Raw genomic sequence first — 14,164 nt, 5'->3', positions numbered from 1 at the left:
AGGGTGAGGCTGGTCCCAGGAACTCAGTGACTGAGTAGTGGTACCCAGAAAAAGAAGAGGGAGGACTTGAGAAACAGCCTCCTTGCTATCCATCCAATCCATCCCTCACATGGAATCAGGGACTTATAGTGAGTCTTCTGGGACTTCCCTTTCAGACTCACCTGCTCACAAAGAACTGAGCTCTTAGAGAGGGAAAATAGCTGAAGCAAGATGTGCCCTGGGGGTTGGGGTGGGGGGTCTGGGAATGGGCAGATGAGGCTGATTCTCCAACACACTCTGGTGAAGACAGATAATTCGGAGTATCTAGAGTTCAAAGAAGCCTGTGGGGATAGAGATGTTGGAGACACAGAGGATAGAGATGATGGAGACAGCGGATAGAGATGATGGAGACACAGAGAATAGAGATGATGGAGACACAGAGGATAGAGATGATGGAGACACAGAGGGTGGAGATGATAGAGACACAGAGGATAGAGATGATGGAGACACAGAAGCAGGGCTGCCAGGCATGTCCAAAGTAAGGGTAGGCCAAACTGCTTGGGATGGTCTGTATGTCAAATTGTTCTGATTGGTCAATAAATAAAACACTGATTGGCCAATGGCCAGGCGGGAAGTAGGTGGGACAAGGAGAGAAAATTCTGGGAAGCAGAAGGCTGAGGTGGAGAGACACTGCCAGCTGCCGCCATGACCAGCAGCATGTGAAGACACTGGTAAGCCACCAGCCACGTGGCAAGGTATAGATTTATAGAAATGGATTAATTTAAGCTATAAGAACAGTTAGCAAGAAGCCTGCCACGGCCATACAGTTTGTAAGCAATATAAGTCTCTGTGTTTACTTGGTTGGGTCTGAGCGCCTGTGGGACTGGCGGGTGACAGAGATTTGTCCTGACTGTGGGCAAGGCAGGAAAACTCAAGCTACACCAAACAGTAGTTTTGACAGGTCTCAGCAGCTCACTGCTTACAGAAGAACAGCTAATAGTCTCTCTCTCTCTCTCTCTCTCTCTCTCTCTCTCTCTCTCTCTCTCTCTCTCTCTCAAAAGTAAGTCATTTGCTCCTCCAGAAACATCCAACAAATTGAGGTAGAGGGAGCTTCTGTAGGCCTAGAAAATGCAAATAATAAAAAGAAGTGTGCCCATATCTGAAAACTCTTCAAAGGGAATTAGCTCAGGCCAGCCTGGGGACTGGCAACCAGAGCAATCTTTCAGAGACAGAAAGGCAAGACTTTGGAAAGCAATCTGGACTGCAGCCATCCTCTACCCTGTAAGAGAGAACCAGACTCCGGAAGTGATTTCACAGTCATCACCCTAAAGGTGTGGATGCTGTCTAAAACAGACACACCTGGGGCGTGACTCCAGGGTCCTGTGGGGTCCCCTCACTGTGTTGGGTAGTCGTGTGTGTAGACAGCAGCCTGTTTGCTCCTTTAGTTCAAAGATCTTCCAGCCAGGGGCACCTCGAGGAGTTTAATCTGTGGAATCTGTATCCCAGGGTCATTTAGGATGATAAGATCCTAGACTTTCAGGAATCGGTGGGAGAGTCGAGTGCATTTTGCCCATGGAAAGGATTTGTTGTGTAGAATGTTTTTTGAAGATGCCTCCTCTCCATCTTTTCTTCTGCACAGTGACTTCCTGGCTTGCATCCAGATGTGGGGGCTACAGGCTTGACACTCCTTCCCTCTCATCACCACAGCCTCAGATTTGAAAAGACAGGGATGCTTCAACTTTGATTGCCTGAAAGCTGGGCTTAGAATCCTGTGCCACCTCCAGCCATGTCCTGAGGCTGCTCTATCCAGCATGAGGAAGCCACATGGACAGGTCATCTGTCGGCTGTCTGGCCAGAGGTCCTGAGCATCAAGACCTACCAGACCATGTGCCAGATGTAAGTGACTGTAGCATCCAGTCACCAAGTGTCCTCGGTCTACCAGGCCACTCCTAGCTTCTGAGTCTCCCCAGGTGAGAGCTCAGACACTGTGTGTACAGGCAGGCTGTTCGCACTGTGTCCTTTCCAAGCCTGAAACTGCAGAAAATCTGGGTATAAACTGGAGGTGTTTTATTAGAGAGTGACCAGAAGAGCCAGGTGGCCACTTCCCAGGAGCATCTGTGGAACTTGGAGCTATTTAAGCAAAGCCCAGAGAAACGAGCATAAAATGCTTACGGTATAGCAAACAAAACAAGAAAGAATTGGCACTACTGGGACACATACAGGGAATACTGATTGGGACCAAGGCAGGGCGGTGATCCTTCGGATTGGGCCTAGGGTAAAGGCTAGGTTTAACTAGAAAATGCCTTTTGAGTGAGAATATCCAGCTCAGGGTGAGAGCTGACACGATTTGTTTGGACAGCAGTTGCTTTTGGCCGACCCATAAGACATTGACTTCATTCCTCTCCTTGTGATTAGAAAACAACAACAAGAAAACCTATGTTTGAAAAACAAACGTCTGACCCAGAAAAGAACAAAGACGAGGAAGACAGTCCAATAAGGGCACCAGCCTTCCATATGGCGGGCGCAGGAAGGAGGCCAAGTGTAGAGCTTAATTAAACCGCCAGGCCACTAGCACCCAGCCGAGCCTTCGGGAGAGCACAGAGCAGAGCACAGGAGGCCAGTCTCCAGCCTCAGAGCTGGTGTGCAGTGCCTGGTGAAGCACAGAACACAAGTGGTACCCGAGCCTGGAAGGTTCCAGACAAGTTCCGCTCTTGAAGTGACTATGAGCCTAACACTGAAACAAACTTTAGGGAGCTGCTTCCCGAGGAAGCAGAAACACAGGACCCACCGGTTCTGACGGAGGCTGGTGAACAGAGGGAGTCAGACAGGGTACAAGGTCGAAAAGAAGCCCAGTGTTCTCCTCCCTCCGTTTCTTCCTCCCTTCTTTCGTTCTGTCCCATTTCTTTTCCTCCTTTCCTTCCCCTTCCCTCCTCCTCCCTCCCCATTGCCCCCTTCTCTCCCTCTTCTCTCATTGTACAGAGAGTTCCGCAAAATCTGAGCCCCAGGACACCATTGCTAACCTCCGCAGTTACACGGGACTTAAGCATCACTCGGTGGGAAGGATCCGGGTCACATAAAGGAACATCTACATACAACATGCTGTGCTCACAGATCCACTAGACCTGAGCACTGTGCAGGCCTGGACCTTGACCAGTTCTGGCACACACAGAACACGAGAAAACAAGCTATCTACAAGGTGTGTGGGGGGGGGGGGGGACAGTAACACAATAAACATTAGAATTAGATCTACAACTTGGAGAGAACGGCAAAGTGGAAGAAACTCTTTTTCTCACACTACTGAATTGTGTATGTGTCTGCATGCTCATGAGTGTGCATGATGTGCCCATGTGCAGGTGTGTGGCTCACACTGCCTGTGGTAGGAATGGAGGCCAGAGGAAGAGGACATTTTTCTGACCTGTCATGCTCAGCCTCACTTCTTTGAGACAAGCTTTCTCTAACTCAAGGGCCAGGCTATCAGCCAGCGGCTCCTGTAGTCCTGGTGGTCCTCCTGTCTCTATCCACTGGGTTACAGGTGCTGGAGCAGCCTGACCTGGCCTTTGTATATGGGTGCTGGGGATTCCGAGGTCTTCTTGTTTGAGCATTCTCCTTTTCTTACTCACTGAATCGTCTCCCCAGGTCTGACATTGCCACATTTCTAAAATGATCCTTGTCAGCAGTCATGAGCATCTGGCTTGCAAGAAATGCTGAGTTGTGGGGAACTAAATTTACCTATAATAAATGGTCTCCCTTTAGGTCATTTTGTCAAAGCTGGTGAGATGGTTCAATGGTTAAGAACACTTTCTGGTCTTGCAAGCATTTAATTCCTAGCAACCACATAGTGGCTCACAACCATCCATAACTCTCATTCAATGGGATCCAATGCCCTCTTCCTGGCTCTGAGGGCACCAGGCAGTCACATAATGCAGACACACATGCAGGCAAAACACCCGCACACATAAATAAAAGTAAATAAAATTTTAAAAGCCAAAACCAAAGTAAAAGTAAAATCTAGAATGGTAAGCTGAGGCTGGAGTCTGACTTGGAGATAGCTGTAACAGTCCAACAAGAAAAATACCTCATCTCTTGGTTTTAACAGACATGACTGTATGCAGCTGAAAAGATTAAAGGTTGGGGGATGCAAAGTGGAGAGGTGCACCAAACCTCTTACGAGGACAGAATCCTTAGCGGAAAATTCAGTCTCAAACACAACAGTTAAACACAGAGAATCCCGCTGCTCTGAAGAGCGCAGCAAGTAGAGGTGTATATATTAGCCTCGGTGGTGGGCAGAGAGAAAAATGTCTGCGTGGCAGCTGAAGGTGATGTGGGAGTGTGGACAAAATACAGACTGTCCATAAAATGGTAACAACAAGAAATATCAGGCAAATTGTTTAAATGTACCTGAGCTAGTTCTGCACCAAAGCCCCTGTGGGCTTTATTTTGTTTTGTTTTGTTTAGAATTTATTTATTTTTATTTTATGTCGTTAGTGTGTGTATGTCTGTGTGAGGGTGTTGGGTCCCCTGGAACTGGAGTTACAGACAGTTGTGAGCTGCCATGTGGTTGCTAGGAATTGAACCTGGGTCCTCTGGAAGAGCATTCAGCGCTCTTAACCGCTGAGCCATCTCTCCAGCCCTTGGTTTTGTTTTTGTTTTGTTATTTTTTGATGCCCTAGGTAACCCTAGGCATCCTGGAACTGGCTATGTAGACCAGGCTGCCTCTGCTCCCCAAGTGCTGGGACTAAATGTGTACGCCACCACACCAGCAGATCTGTGTTTGAAAATGTACCTGTGTAGGGCTGGAGAGATGGCCCAGCAGTTAAGAGAACAGGCTGCTCTTCCACAGGACCCTAGTTCAATTCCCAGCACCATGTGGCTACTCACAACTGTCTGTAATTCCAGTCCCAGGGAATCCAGTGCCCTCTTCTGGCCTCTGTGGGCACCAGCTATGCAGGTGGCACAGACATCAGCACACAGGCCAAATTCTTATGTACAATTTTTTAAAATCAAGTAAAAACATGCAAAAATCTTTAAAATCTATGCTTATATCCTACATTTCAACAAAACAAAGTCTCAGAAAAAAATCACTAACCATTAGTTCACAATGGAAAATTGCAAAGCACACAAACCATCTGGGGTGGCCCACACCTATGGCTCTAATTCTTAGGAAGCACAGAAAGGAAGGTGGAAGGTTCAAGGCCAGCCTGGGTTACACAGGCAAACCCAGCCTCAAAAACAGAAAGTCATGAAACAAGACACCCAGAGAGAAACAGCGAACACGGTAAACAACAGAGGTACGGAGGCCACGTGAACCAGCTGTAAAATGTATAAGCTTATTGGAAAGGAAAAATCTTGTCAAGCCCTGGTTTTGATCCCCAAAATAAAAAAAACAGGAAAATATGAAGAAGATGAATAGATAGTTAAAATTAAAGCTCCTCCCTGCCAGGTGTCAGTGTTGAGATCCTAATGAGGGGGCAGGACTCCTGCCCCTGCCAACTCACAGAAGCCCAGGGACAAACCTTGGACTTCTGCCACCAACTGGCAGTAAGCACCAGGGCTTTGGGTCACCAGCCTGTCGGGGGGGATGAGCCAGAATCTCACAATACCTAAACGTCCAGGCCCAACAGAAAGTCTCTCTTTCTACTAAAAACTAGGAAAAACGCAACTTGCATGTACAAGACACTGAATCTGAGGTGGCAGGTGTGTTGGAATTATCTGGTAAATAAGGATTTTTTTTTTTTTTTTTTTTTTTTTGGTTTTTCAAGACAGGGTTTCTCTGTGTAGCTTTGCACCTTTCCTGGAACTCACTCCTGGAACTCAACATGTGTGTACACAAACAACATAAACACAATTTTTAAAAAAACGAATCAGAAACTTTAACAGTAAAAAATATAAGGACCCAAATAAGAACTCAATGGATGGGCTCAGCAGCAGAGATGAGAATTCAGAGTGAGGAATCACTGAATTTGAAGATAAAATAATAGAATGTACCCTATCTTTTTTTTTTTTTTCTATTTTGAGACATGATTTCTCTGGGTTAGCCCTGGCTATCCTGGAACTCACTCTGTAGACCAGGCTGGTCTCAAACTCCCAGAGATCCATCTGTCTCTGCCTCCCAAGTGCTGGGATTAAAGGCGTGTGCCAGCATGCCAGGCCAAAAATACCTTATCGTAGCACTAGAAAATAGAAATAGGAAGAGGGGAAGGAGGGAGAAGGGAGGAAACAGGAAGGGAGGGGAGGAAGGCAGGAGACGAGGGGGCAAAGAACAGCATGGGGAAGAAAAAGTAAAATAAGGATGCCCTTGGTTCACTCACCCTGGAAGTTCACAGCAATTTAGAATGGTGTATAAAACACCTAAAGCAACTACTAGCAGGGCCGCACGCCAAGATGTCCTCAGAAATACAGCAGAAAACTCAAGAACACAACTGTGAAAACATTCAAGGAAAGCAAAAAAGGAAAAAGAGAAAAAAATTTAAAAGACCAAACTGAAAACAGTAGACACGAACCCTGTCCTCCAACAACGGCATTAAATATAAGTGGTTTAACAGCCAATGAAAATGAGCTGAGAGGCTGAAAAGCACTCAACGGACGTCCATACAAAGGACACCAGCCGCGGATGTCTGAGCAGCTTTGATGGGTCTTAAGAGCATTGTCCTGAAAGAGAAAAGCCATTTTCAAAGGTTGCATGGGATGGCCAGCATATCAACACAGCATTCTTGAAATAAAAAGACTACCAAGATGGAGGGCGGATTAATGGTTTCCAGGGCACAGAGTGGTGGGTGTGGCTGGTGAACAGCAGCAGGAGGGCTGTCCGGGGCTCTCACAGGCCTAGATCTTGGTTTGGGTGGCAGTTACAGATCTACATGTGATATGTTCACAAACTCCAAATGTCCGTTTCTTGGTTTTGATTTTGTTAATGTTATGGTGTCACTGGGGCAAACTAGACGAAGTGTCTGGGAAGCCTCTTGGTATTGTCTTTGTAATTTTTTAATTTCGACAAAAATAACGGTTTTTGTTTATTCTTTGAAATATTTATACACATACGCAACTTCTCCTGCCCTCACAGCATCTCTCCCTCCCAACTTCATGTCACTTAAAAAAAATAAAATAAAATAAAATACACTACAGAGTCCAACTCATGCTGACCTTATGCACAACATATGGAACTATGAACCTAAAGTCCTTTCTATCCAAAGCTAATGGGCAAGTTAATAGGCATCAAAAAGAAGAAAGGAAGACACACAAACATCTGTCTGGAGACCTGCCAGGAGATCCCCATGGGTCACATCTGTATCAGTGCTTTTAGCAGACACACTGTGCGTGTGGCCGGGCTATTCTCAAACTCCAGGCTGAAATGATGTCAACCTTCTGGACAGCTGAGAGGACAGACGTGCGCTCCTGTGCCAAGCACACGAGAACACTTTGCAAAAGGGAATTATTTGTATTTTAAGCTGTTAAAGATTATACACACACACACACACACACACTCTCTAGATGTGTGTGTGCCCAGTATGATGGCTCAGTGGGTAAGGTACTTGCTGCCAAGCCAAGTGATCTGAGTTCAACGCTGGGTTCTCCACCGTGCCAGGAAAGCACTTTCTCCTGCACATGCCTGTAGTCCCATTGGCTTAGGAGACTGAGCAGACCAAGGCCAGCCCGGGCAACATGGGAAGACACATTTCAAAATAATTTAATAATGATGATGGTGGTAAAAATAACACTGAGAGGAAACCTAACAACTGGGAAATTTCTTTGGAAAATAATGTACCACAAACTTATTATGGTTTCTCAAAATAAAAACACCAAGATCCCCAAAACAGAGTTGGTTCACAATGGTCAAGCATCCTCTTTGACACCAAATCTGTCAACCACAGAAGAAGGTCCAGAGGTTTGTTTTCCAGCTCTGAGGCTGTGCTCCTCGGCTTCACCCTGGTAGGACTGCCCCTCACCCCATCAGCCCTCACACACACATTCTATGTGATTTCTAGGGGAGGCGGTGGGTCTGCACTGATCAAAATACAACTAATAAACAATTATAGGAACACTGGCCAAAGGTGAGGTCGGCTGCCATCCCACAGCTGTGTGAGCAAGGGCCCTGTGCACACAGTGAGCTTTACTGTTTTTCTTTTCTTTCCTCCCTCCTTTCTGATGGTTCTTTCTATTTGCTTTTAGCCTTGGGTAGTCTCAAAATCACAATCCTCCTGCCTCTGCCTCTTGGGTGCACTATCGTGTTTGGCTCTGATCTTACCAATATCTCCTTTATAATCTGTTTTTGTTGTTGTTGTTATTGTTGGTGGTGGTTTTTTGTTTTGTTTTGTTTGTTTGTTTTTTGTTTTTTTCGAGATGGGGTTTCTCTGTGTAGTTTTGGTGCCTGTCCTGGATCTCACTCTGTAGACCAGGCTGGCCTCAAACTCACAGAGATCTGCCTGGCTCTGCCTCCGGAGTGCTGAGATTAAAGGCATGTGCCACCACCGCCTGGTCCTGTTTTTTTTTTTTTTTTTTTTTTTTTTTTATCTGAACAACCATGGCAATCTGGTACCACCATCACTACCCTTTACTGAGTTACCGAGTGTTCTAGAAATGTTATGCTGAACGCTGCATTTGTAATACAATTTTGTCTTCACACCATCCATGAGGCGGAGATTCCCACCTTACAGATGAAGTAACTGAGGTCTAAGAAACTTATTTGTCCTTTCCCGGTGCTCCTCTGTGACCACTGCCAAATAGCTTTTCCCATCTGCAGTTATTTCCCCTTGCTTGGGTCTTTCTTTTGGAGCCTCTGTGAAAAATGGAGATAGGCAATGTTCTCCCTAGCTAATTATTTTTGCAAAACACACATTTCTCCAACTGCATATGCCTGGGCTGTAAGTACACTCTCACAGTGTCAGACACCTACTCTTCATTAACATTTAATTCAGGTAACAGTCAGGGAATACCCCACACACTAGAATAAAACAGCCAAGAATGTGGGCCTGAGCTTCTGTTTCCTTCCCCCTCTGATGAACCTGATCTCACATTTGAAAAGGCACCAATTCCCCAACCTTCCTTAAGACTTCCCTATTCACTTCCTGGAACTGCTCCAGAACCCTTTAATGGGCAGAAGGAGAGAAGTGAGCTTAGCCAAGAGTCAGGAACACAGAGAGAGGGATGCTGGGAATCTCACCAGCATCTGGTGTAAGGCGAGGAGAGCCATACGGCGTGTGCTCACATCTGCCACTGAATCTTCCTATGAAAGCAGACTGATCCAAACTTGTGAACAAAAATAGGCAAAACAGAGTGGCTGCTCCTCGGAACTTAAGCTTCATGTTCCTTAAAGTGACTGGTGAACGGCCAGCACCGCTGCCCAGGAGTCCCACCACCCCCTTCCCGCCTTTCCAGTTTGAAGTATCAGGTTCTTCTAATATGCACTTTTTTCTTTTCCTTTTGTGTTTCTGTTTTTGCAATGTTCTTACAATGTGGCTCAGGGTGGCCTTGAACTCATGATCCTCCTGCCTTAGATTCCAAAGTGCTGGGCATACAGGACGAGCCACCACACGCAGCCTGCGGAGGCTCTCACACCTAACTTACTCCGTAGTATTTGCCTCCGAAGGAAAAGCAGCAAGTTCTCCCTTGCCTCCCCTATACCCCGAGCCCGGCTTCCCTCTCAAGAAAGGAATCCCGTTTGGCTCTGCTATCCACAGCACTGGCCGTGGGACAGACGGTGGGGTTTATCTAGAAGCTGAACAAGCAACAGACCAGAAGATCATCACAGATGGTGGGGTTTATCTAGAAGTTGAACAAGCAACAGACCAGAAGATCATCGGACCTGCCAAGACCACCCTCGACAGGTCCTGTGAAGCCACTGCTTCCGCAGCATGTGAACCAAAGAAAGTGCTGTTGCAGGGTACAGAGTCAGGGGAAGGAAAAGAAGGAGTAGGGAGGGGAGGAAGGGAGGGGAGGGAGGGGAGGGAGGGGAGGGAGGGGAGGGAGGGGAGGGAGGGAGAGGAGGGAGAGGAGGGAGGGGAGGGAGAGGGAGGGAGGGGAGGGAGGGGAGGGAGGGGAGGAACAGGGAGGGAGGGGAGGGAGAGGGAAGGAGGGGAGGGAGAGGGAGGGAGGGGAGGGAGAGGGAGGAGGGGAAGGAGCAATTTGGAATCAAAACAAAATCAATTAACTATTAAGGAAAGGTATTTGTGAAAAACAAACACATTATACATTATACATATATGTGTATATATATAATGTATACATAAATTATTTGATGCACAGGTAATTTATAAGGCAGAATGTGAAGTATACCCCTGTAATCCCAGCCCTTGAGGTACAGGCAGAACAGCCAAGGGGTGCAGGCCAGCTCAGACTGCAGAGTAAGAGCCCTCAAAAAGGCAAGAGGCATGAGAGGGAGGGACAGAATGGAGGGGGAGACGGAGGAGGAAGGAGGTTGGGGCATAGGGAAGCCTTCAATCAGGAAGGGAGGACGTCAGACCTACAGACACAAAACAGCATGTGAAGAAGCTAGGAGATGGTAGAGCTGGCATTTTTAGCTAAAATGAAAAGCAGAGTGAAAACAGAAACTTAAGGGGAAGACAGACAAAATAAGCTTAAAGTCCAAATGTTGGTGGTTTTATGTATGATCGTGGTTAGGGGAACCAAGCAGGGAAAGGGGTAAAGGGGAGAAACAGTATGTGGATCTAAACCCAGAGGAGACCAGCTAGTTGTCTCCCCAGCTTCCTCCTTTTCTGTCTTTTCTCTTCCTCCTTCCCCCTCCCCTTCTCTCTCTCCCTTTTTGGTTTTGTTTTTGAGACAGGGTTTCTGTGTAGCCTTGGCTGTCCTGGAACTCACAGATATCTGCCTACCTCTGCCTCCTAAGTGCTGGGATTAAAGGTGTGCACCACCTATGCCCAGATAACATCCAAGATATTGTTAATCCCCCCCCCCCAGGGTAAAAAACTTTGCTGGCTGTGCATGGCTGGTTCTCCAGCACACCTTGGCCCTGGAATCAGGGATGTGTTGTGTTAACAGATTATCTGCTAGCACTTCACTTGATTTAAAGGCAGTGGTCCTCTTATGTTTTCTTTTCTATTATCTTAATCATCAGGTATAACCGGCATCAGCTTCTACACTCAACTGGCTAAAACAGCCACAGAATCAAAAGGCTTGCTAAGTAAAAACCCTCCCTGGCTTTAGAATCCACAAAAGAGATGGGTTCCTGCCAGAATTCTTCTGTTCACAAGCACCTCAAAAGCACAGAAGCTGGGGTTATATGCTCATAGAGATTGTTTTTCTCCCCTTACTTGACAAGGTAGTACACACCTGAAAATCCAGCACTTGGCTAACTGAAGCATGAGAATCACAAGTTCAAGGCCAACCTGGGCTATATAGCAAGATCCTGTCTAAAACACATAAATAAAAGACTTTTTTTCCCCTGTAGTTTATAACCCTTGTTATGTTAGTATGGATGATTAAGTCATAGCTCTTCTTAAAATATGAGCCAACTGATACTGGGCTAATACTAATTTATAAAATTTAACTTATATAAATACTCATTAAATTCATTTAAGTAATATGGGCATTAAAATGTGACTTCAAAACATTGATAAATGCAAATTTTGATATATCAATGGTAATAAACCCAGTAGCTACTTTAAGCAAACAGGAAGGCAGAAGAAACCCTGAAATTTCTAACAGATTAAGTAACACCAAAAGGTAACAGAACCAGAACGATCCCAATGTCTGTGGCCCTTATTATGCTTAGCTTTAGCACAGAATATAGTCAAAAGAAGACAAGCCAGCGTGCAGCTATGCCTATACCCGCCCCCAGGGTGAAGTGCTGTGCCAAGCCCCTGACGAGTGAGTGTCTTAGATCAGACACAAACACTGGAATAGACCATTTCCCACCTGAGAGCTAAGAGTTAACTACAAACAACCCACTTCGTAAAGTAGAGCTGTGCTTGTGTGCACCAGTGACACTGTGTGTCCGACCGAGTCTCCTAACAGCTTCTGCTGTGTTGTATCCCAGAGTAAAAGCAAATTTAGAATTGCTAGGAGCAGCAAAAGACATGGCACACCCCAGCCAACATGAACCATCTGACGGTCTTCATGCCTTACCTTTCTATCTGACAATGACACATACACACCAGACTGCATTTCTGACCTAGAGCCCCAAGCAGCAGTTTTTATACCATGCTTGATACAGCCAAGACATAAGGTTTCCAGTTAATTGATGGTTGTCTTTTAAAGGGGATGGGCCCTGACTAATTTTAAACACTAAGCTGAATGCAGATCTAGATGCTCATCTGTTCACCTCTCTAGCTGGTGTACAACACAGGCACTCTCAGAACACGAATCTGCCAACAGAGGTGGCTAAGGACCGAGCGACTCCAGCAGAAACAGCTGGACTACAATGAAGGCTGCGAAGTTACATGGCGAGGCCCCCAGACTCTGAGAAGAAAGATGGCCATCATCAAACAAGTCCCTTCAAGAATTAAGTGATTCTAGATTCTATATTGTGAATATTTTTTAAAAAATAGCCTTTATTAAGTTTCTGCCCAGTCATATGATTGGGGGTGGGGGAGATGGGGGTGGATACACACAATACAGTGAAGACTCCTACCATTGCTACGGCCATGGCTGGACCTGCCAATCTGTTCTGCTCACATTATAGAACTCCTAAAAGACACACTGGAAATTTCTCAAAAAAACTCTCTCTCCCACACATGTAAGTACACACACACATATCTATACTTTAAAAAACCCTTTCATGGGAATAAAGAAAATGGTTCCACTTAGTAAAGGGCACTCCTTGTTCTCTTCCAAAATTTAGTTTGATCTTGTGACAGATAACCCAGTTAACTGGGTACCCACTCTTAAAGATGTTTCTCAAGATTTAAAAGTATGTTCTGGTCTTCTCAATGACAAATGCTCATAATCACGTTAATATTTCTATTCATAAACGAGACTCCCTACATCATACTGTTTTTCTCCTCACTTTCTGACATCCTTCTTGATGTACTGTCTGATACCTTGGTCTCTCTGAGCCGGTTTGTTAACCCAGCATTTTTTAAACATTTTATGGAAACATTAATATATTAACTTTGTATTCAAACTCAGCCACATCCCAGCTGGATAAACCAAAGTGAGACACATAGGGAGACTTTTCAGTTGCTCTGTAGTTCCACGCCACCTGTCTGAACACACTTTTACTCTCTGTGGATAAAAAGTAAAGAAGGACTCCTAAAGCATGCTGCTTCTAAGCATTGCTGCTTCTGCTCACAAGGAACTTCAGACTGAAAGCGATCCCACTGTAGTCATAGGAACAAGAGACCCACATTAAAAAAAAACAGGCCCTCTGCTTTACAGCACCTTCAGAGGCCCCTCAAACAGGAAGAGCACCTGCCAGACTCAGCCAATTTGCCTCTGCTGTCCAGAGGGAGATATTTACCTGCTCCGGTGTTTCTCTGGGGCTTGGTCCTTGAGCAATAACAGCAATCTAAGAAGATGACATAGTTAAGAACATTGAAGAACAGCCCGATGACTCCGGCACTGAGAACCAGCAGGGCCTCCTCCGTCTTCTGGGGGCTGATGTACCTTTTGATGGCTTCTACCAGGATGCTGAACATCAGGGCCACAGCAAAAATGGAATTGCCAAACGCCCCCACAACATCTGCCCGGAGAAAGCCGAACGTGCTCTTCCTGTGCTGCCTGATATGGCTGGCCCGCACGCCAAACAGTCCGATGATCATGGACAGCACGTGAGAGAGGACCGCGAAGGCATCCGAGGCCAGGGAGAGGGAGTTGCCTATGTGTGAGACCACTAGCTCCAGCACAAATAGAAGGATGCTGACCACGCACATGAGGATCAGACGGAAGCTTCGGCCGGAGTATCGCCCCATGGCTGCCGCAGCTCCTCTTTCTCAGGAAGGCAAGAAGAGCTCCTAGCGCATAGACTTAGAGATTACGAGTCCTGGATAACTCTCCCCTTCAGCCTTTCAGCGCCTGTCATATTTGGAAAGCACCTTTTATAGGCTGCTATAAAGCCATAAAGTAGTTTAAAGGGCAATTAAGCAAGAGATGTCACGTGAGTCCGGGTTTGTGGAAGCGGAAGACACTGGCTTCAGGTGTAGACTTGGGAATTGTTTGTTTGGATGCGTTTAATTACAGGGCTTCGTGGCTTTCCTTCCTGTAAAAGCTTACCCATAGCCAGAGCTTTTCCAGC

General features: G+C 46.1%; 1 protein-coding gene across 1 annotated transcript in view; it reads right to left on the bottom strand.

Annotated features, from left to right (window-relative positions):
* Slc30a10 (solute carrier family 30 member 10) overlaps positions 1–13,866 on the bottom strand; it is a 35,326-nt gene extending 21,460 nt beyond the window's left edge. Inside the window, exon 1 of the mRNA XM_076548151.1 lies at positions 13,391–13,866. Coding sequence (XP_076404266.1) covers positions 13,391–13,841 — 451 coding nt within the window. The 5' untranslated portion in view covers positions 13,842–13,866. The remainder of the gene's footprint in view (positions 1–13,390) is intronic.
* Positions 13,867–14,164: the final 298 nt, after the last annotated feature.

Source organism: Peromyscus maniculatus, chromosome 11 (assembly GCF_049852395.1).
Source record: "Peromyscus maniculatus bairdii isolate BWxNUB_F1_BW_parent chromosome 11, HU_Pman_BW_mat_3.1, whole genome shotgun sequence".
In the NCBI taxonomy this organism is placed as follows: domain Eukaryota; kingdom Metazoa; phylum Chordata; class Mammalia; order Rodentia; family Cricetidae; genus Peromyscus; species Peromyscus maniculatus.
The sequence above is the reverse complement of the archived record's forward strand: the minus strand, read 5'-3'. Positions and strand labels throughout refer to the sequence as shown.